Source organism: Solanum pennellii, chromosome 7, assembly GCF_001406875.1.
Source record: "Solanum pennellii chromosome 7, SPENNV200".
NCBI classification, from domain to species: domain Eukaryota; kingdom Viridiplantae; phylum Streptophyta; class Magnoliopsida; order Solanales; family Solanaceae; genus Solanum; species Solanum pennellii.
The window spans coordinates 72,444,167-72,451,308 of record NC_028643.1 but is presented as its reverse complement, the minus strand read 5'-3'; the positions used below and the strand labels follow the sequence as shown (position 1 = coordinate 72,451,308).

Here is a 7,142-nt window from a genome sequence, read left to right as displayed (position 1 = left end):
TTTAGTTTGAGAACCAATTCTTACTCACTATTTTTTCTCTTAAATTATATCATGTTCAAAGATAACAAAAAAGTATTTTATTTTTAGTTATTAAAGACTATAAATATTTCATTTATAAGATAATAACACATAAATCAACAAAATGTTAAAACATTTTCTTTATCTCTTAAGACAAGTAAGGATAAAATGATCATGAATCTATATCCATATTATTTTTTGTTAAACTAATGTCAAATACATGAATCTATTAACATTTAACACTATATATATACAAATAAAAATAAATCAATGATTGAGATACTTTTAGGATAATTAAAAGGTATTAAAACTAGTGTAAATTTTTTCACCATTTGATTAGGCTAATAAAGGGGATAATTTTTGTTTTGGGAAAGTTGGTAAATAATAAAATATTATATACTATTATTATATGATTAGTAATAATTTTCCGGACGAACATTGACACATAGTTTGGATGGTTATTATATTGTATTGTATTATTAGTTTAAAAATAATGTTTGTTTTGATTGTTACTTAAATTTTATTATGTTGTATCGTTTAAATTTATTATTAGGTAATTACAAAAAAAAACCTATTTTGTTTAATGATTGATTTAGTGTGAATCGCATTGTTATTTTGAAATTTTCTTCTCATTTTGTCTTTACTTATTATTTAATATTCTATTTTATCATGATTTATTGTTAAAATCTATGGATATGTGTCATTATGTAACGGAGGAAAATGATACAATACATTCAAATATTATATTTATTAGAAAAGTATAATATAATATACTCCCTCCGTTTAAAAAAGAATGACCTAGTTTGACTTGGAATAGAGTTTAAGAAAAGAAAGAAGATTTGTTAATTTTGTGGTTCTAAATTAAAGTTATGTCGAAAGTATCAAAATGTTCTTTAATCTTGTGGTTCTAAACATGTCACGTGAAAAGTTAAAGTTAAATTGTTGCCAAATAAAGAAAGCGGTCATTCTTTTTTGAAACAAACTAAAAAGAAAATAGGATCACTCTTTTTTAAATGGAGAGAGTAATATAATACAATACAATATACTACATTATGTAACAATATATAACAAGTTAACGACCATTAAAATAAGGAAAAATTGTATATAATAGCAAACTAATAACCTAAAATAAATGGAGTAGCTAGAGTTTGATTTAATTGTGCTCCATAGCAAACGTTAGCTAAAGTTTGCCAGGCGTCTCTCTCCCAAAAATCTCGCTCGCCACTCTCCATTCTCGCTCGCCTCTCTCTCTTTATACACAGAAGTGTATAAATTCTGTTTTCGTTTTGTATAAAGCGAGAGAAAATTGTATATACACATGCAAAAATATATATCTTCGTGTTATACACTTAATTATACAATTTACAAACATTTTACTTCAAATATTGCAGAGAAAAAGGCCAACGAATTATACAATTGCGAATTATACAATTGCAGTGAAATACAATTTTCTCTAGCTTTATACAACAGAAGTGTATATATTGTGTTTCTGTTTTTGTATAAAGCGAGAGAAAAACATATATCTTCTTGCTATGCACTTATAATTATGCAATATACATACATTTTAATTCGATTCAACTGTATGCAAAGCAAATTTTATAAAAATATTGCAGCGAAATAGGCAGCGAATTATACAATTGTGCATTATACAATCGCAGTGAAATAGGATAGCGAATTATACAATTGCAGCGAAATAGGCCAGCGAATTATACAATTGTATATGTATAGCGAATTATACATTTTTATGTTTGCTATGGAGCGCAATTATGCAAACTTTGCTATAGCATACAAATATGAATTTTTTGTTTGCTATATGTGAAAGTTGCCCTCGAAATAAAGTGCGTAAGGCCCAAAAAAGTATATATATAAAATGCTGGGCTTAAACCTTAAAGTGAGTTTGGGCCTGTTGTTAGCTTGTGTGAAATAACTAGAATGGCGAAGGAAGTGGAAACTGTTCTAAAGAGCAAAAATGGCTTCTTCTTGTTCACGGAAGCTGCTTCTACTTCGCAAATCGCTATGCAGAGCTCTCAAACCTAATTCTTCTTCATTAATACAAAGATCATTTCTTTCTGCTTCTACGCATAAATATCTTCTAGAACCGTCGACCATTATATCCAAATCGTTACTCTCAGAAGTTTCTAGAAGCTATTGTTCCCGCTCGTCACCTCTTCAAGATGCTTCTGAAGGTCCTGCTGCTATTGATTACCGGTAGGTTTGATTTAGTAACAACTTTTAGTTCCGAATTACTTTATTCTAACTTCGATGTTTGGGATTTTGTTTTTTTTTTGCTGAGTAATTGTAGTGATTATAGAATTTGCTTGAACAAATTGGAGAAAGGAACGGAGTTTGAGTATCTGTATCTAGAATTTCTTTCAATTTTAATTTGCTTGAAACTACTTCAGTCTTAATTGTTTTTCTGTTGAGAAATTCGGCATACTTTAGGATGTTATTAGACCTGAATGTTAGATGAGAGAGTAGTATTGAATCTATGATTTGAGGATTGTCTGAAGTTGAATAGTGTCAGGTGCATTTGGTATGGAGGAAAGTGATTTCCATGGAAAATATTGTCTGTCCGGTGTATTGTTGGAGAGGTGCTTCACATATGGCAAATGTACAAGGTGTAGGATAAAATGTGAGGGAAAAGTTTTGGTGATATTTTGGATAAAGGTCAATAATTAATGTCTAAAGTAAATAGCAACAACAAGATCAAATTCAGTGTAATCACCATAAGTGGGGTACGGAGAGTGCAGGATGTACACATACTTTATCGCTACCTTTGTGAGGTAGAGAGACTGTTTCTAGTGGACCCTCGACTCAATAGAAACGTGTCTGATGCAGGTTTGTAAAGGAATAAGAGAACAAAGTGGCAAGATACAAAACAAATGCAACAACAAATGGTAGTACACATTGGAAAATAAGAAACTATGCTAAAACTATAGAATACTAATAAAAAAAAAAGAAGAGGGTTAGACCCCTGCCTCTCCCACTGTCCCACACAAAATGTGATATCACTCAGCTACCTTCTAGCTTTCTATCCTAATCTTCGACCTCCATGTCTATGCGTTGTTTGAAATCAGGGAGATTGAATAAGAGTAAGGATCTTTATAAGTGAATATGACTTCTGTGGGTAAGTGGCATAATCAGTTTTATTATTTTTGTGGAAAACAAATTTATTGAGTAAAACATTTCCCATCATTCTGAACTAGCGCCCTTCTGATTTCCCTGCCTCTGCCTCCTTTGTGTAATTGCTAAGCATCAATCCAAAGAGTGTAGACTCATAATTGTTCAAAGATGAAATCTTTTTACTTTGATTAAGTAGCTTAAAGTCCTCATTTTAATATTGTATCTCAGAGCATCTTTGATTTTCCAATGTGTTTGACTTCCAATGTAAGTGAGGATAGAGTGCAGGTAATACAATTAATCTAGAAGAGTTCTGCAGGTCAATATACTGAATTTTGAAGCCGTAGCCCAGCACTAGAAGCGGCTGTAGTAACAGATGAAGTTTAGTGTTTAATTTACACTTGCCCGTGATAAAGGACTAGCTATTTTGGTTTGTTTCAACTGAAGGTGTGTTGCATGGTTGATGCGTAATGTGAGATAAGCTAAGGTTGGTGTAAAACAAAAATCTGATCAAAAGTAGAAGAAGATAATTGCACAGAAGTCTGATACTGTTTTGCCTGGCTCCTATAGATCTTACAGGGGGGGAAATAAATTGTTTGAAAACCTAACTGAATTTCTAGACAAGTAAAGATAAGCTTGACAAATAAAGAGTAAATTGGGAAAAAGATTGAAATGGTACACCTTTTCTCTACGGGTTAAAAGGAAGAGCAGCATAAAACATTTGCAGTATTGTCCGATGGATTTTAATTTATTGCTAAAGCTCCCATCTTGCTTCATGTCAATAGTTCCAAATAATTAGTGCTTGATACTTAGATTTTTGTGTCTTATGTGCAGAGCCGTTGATTCTCACTTAGAAACTAACGTTGTCTTAGTCCTTCCCCTCTCTCTCGCTCTCTCCTTCTGTCTGTGTGTTGCTCTCTCTGTAAAATCTACAATGGAGGTTGTTTTGTGTTTGTAATTCTTAGAATGTCCTTTCACAGTTGGAAGTTTATTGATGTAGGAAAATGTGTTTGTATCTTCATACTAAATTTATAAATCTACAGATCTCTGCTGCAGGAAGATGAGTATCACAGACTGGCTAATGCCACTATCCATGACTTGCTAGATAAGTTGGAGGTATACTGTTGTATCTGATATACTTAAGTTTATTTTACTTATATCAAGTTCAGTTGGACTTTCTCGTATATGTACCTATATCTTAGCGGTTGCACTATGATACTCAAGGTGGTTGCTGATGTTTATTAGTCAGTTTAAAACTTCTGTTTTTGTTTGTATTGGATCTTTTGTTTTCCAGAAGTTTAGTTAGTATCAGGTATTTCTCTTAAACAAAAGCTTGGGTATTTAAGTAGAGAAGGTTAGAGGGCTAGGCCCATTATTCATCTGAGTTGTGGGCCGGCATTTATTGATCACTAAAAAGATTACTTGGATTTTTTTATTGTCAAAAAGGTTTTGTATTGAAATCCAGCAAGCAGAAGGTGCTGTGGGGAATTTACAAGGGTCGCTCCATCACATATTGTGTAGTGAGCTCAAAAATCTAGCATGGCCTCTATATCATTTGCATTTGCCATGTTACACCAAAAAACAGTTGGGATAAACATCTGTACTTAATACTTAGTACTAACTACTGATTCTGATTTGCTTTCAAAAATCATTGCATTCATTTCCTTCCAAATGGTCCACCATACTGCCGAAGGGAGAGTATTTCATGTTTATCATCTTTGTCTTACCAAACCTTTTTGAGTACCAGCATGGGAGCAGTTCTCTTGTCCCCCCAAACCCCACCTGTGGGATCATACTGCTTATGTTGTTGTGATACATTTTAGATCATTATGTACTGTGATTTATCCTGTCATTACCATCTTCTTTTTTTCCCAAAAGTTTATATAGTAGCTGAACTTAAACTTATTTCATTTCAAGTACATGCATTTATCAAGCCTAAAAGAATTATGAACTTTTAGCTATCATGGGTGAGGCCAGAAGTTTTAAGTTTCATCTTCTGGGGACACATAAAAGGTAACATTTTTTCACCCTGATAATCGTGGTGTCAGGGTAAGTTTGACCACACCTTGACTAATTTCCACGGGTACGTGCTACCTGCACGAGTACATTTATCGTTAACTCCATTCACCAAGACTTGGATAGATAGGAAGAAATCACCTATCTGAAAGAAAACAGTTGGTTTCAAAAATAATCAGTTGGTTTCAAAAATAATTTTGTTGATATCACAGCTGATAATACGAAACTTGAGTTTGGATTCTCTTTACTTTTAGTGTCAATGGAGAGCCTATATCTTGTGCAAAGCCTGTTTATAAATAGTAGAGGTTATATTTTGATAAGATGCTTCTCGTATTGAATCTATCTTCATTAAGTTGACGATGAGAAACCTCAACCTTTGAATGTAAATCAGAGTGGATCCCACTAATACATGAACTCTTATGTATGTCATTTGGATTGAATTTCTCAAGTGGCTGCTTTAAGATGCTCTACTTTTTGTCGAGGAGTTGAAGAACATGTTACCCCAATCATTGGTTATGCATCATACGTTCATATTGATGAAGAGATATTAGCCCCATGCAGCACCCTTGCTTCTCTTGTTAAAATTGTTTATCAATCTGCTAAGTTAAAGTTCAGTTGGGTTGGGTTGTACATATGATCAGCATTCTGCATTTTTTGATTGTTTATAACAGTTGTATCTTTTTCTACATGACAGGAATATGGGGACTCAGTTGACATTGATGGTTTCGATGTGGATTATGGGGTGAGACGGATAAAATAGCTTTAAAATGTATTTCTTTCAATGTCCTTCATTTGTCTTGATATTCTAGATTTTGTTCGCAGAATGAGGTTTTAACTCTGAAGCTTGGGAGCCTGGGAACCTATGTGATAAACAAACAGACACCAAATAGGCAGATTTGGATGTCTTCACCAGTGAGGTACCAATGCCTCTCTCTCTCTCTCTTTGTAATTGCATTTCTGATGTGTCTTTGTTTATCTTTTTATTTTCATATAATCTTGGTCTGGACCATATCAAAAAATCAACCTTCTAACACAATGCAATCTGCAAATATTTCCCCTGTGCCACCTCCATCTATAATTTCATTGTTCTCTCTTTCCGTCAACTTGGAAACATTTCTAGTTCTTCCTTTAGCGTATATATAATACTGTAACATGCTTAGGAAAAAATGGATCTGTGATTCAAAGTCAATATTTAAGAAACAACTACGAGGAGTGATATATTTACACATCATTTAGACCAGCAAACAATTGTTATAGGCTCATGTTCAAAGAGTGTGTGAATCATTGAGGGGCTTTCCCTGTACTCTGCTCTATACATGATTGAAACAATATGGTTGTAATGTGCTTTCCGTTATGAAACTAATACCCAGATGTAGATAATTAAATAACAAGTACCCGGAAGAACATTTAAACATACTGTGTGAATTATTATTTTTTCCCCGAAAGAGCATGTTCACTCGCCCTTGAATTCAAAAGATTCACTTGTTTCTCTGGTTTCCCTATATTTATAGCAGTATCATTTCAATGCATTATGATTTATAAATTTCCTTTTAAGCTTTTACTGATGAAGTTGGTATATCATTCTACAATCATTTGCTCTTTCTGGTTTGTGTTAAGTTTCGATATTCAGATACCCACCCATCCCCAATCTCCTTTGTGTTCACGAAACATTCTTGTTGCAGCGGTCCTTCAAGGTTTGACTGGGATCAGAGCTCACAAGGTTGGATCTATAGGCGAACCAAGGCAAACCTGCAAAAGGTTTTGGAAGACGAACTCGAAAAACTATGCGGATGTGCCATTACTCTTTCTTGAGACTGCGCGATTTTTTTTGTGTGTTTAGTTGTACTGTTTCTAATATGATTTACATGTCTGGAATAAATAAGCTATTTTTCCCAAACAGATAGCGACTCAAATTTTTCTCTTGTAAATTATAAATCTTATAGTTAAAACTATTTACATATATGATTCATGGAGAATGGCAAACGTGA

The 7,142-nt window shown here is 33.2% G+C and overlaps 1 protein-coding gene across 1 annotated transcript; it reads left to right on the top strand.

The window, feature by feature from the left end:
- Positions 1 to 1,929: 1,929 nt before the first annotated feature.
- LOC107024574 (frataxin, mitochondrial) lies at positions 1,930 to 7,142 on the top strand. Its single transcript, XM_015225563.2, has 5 exons — positions 1,930 to 2,226; positions 4,182 to 4,254; positions 5,849 to 5,896; positions 5,977 to 6,071; positions 6,837 to 7,142. The coding sequence occupies exons 1-5, from the start codon at positions 1,988 to 1,990 to the stop codon at positions 6,964 to 6,966; spliced, it is 585 nt and encodes a 194-aa protein (XP_015081049.1). The 5' UTR covers positions 1,930 to 1,987; the 3' UTR covers positions 6,967 to 7,142.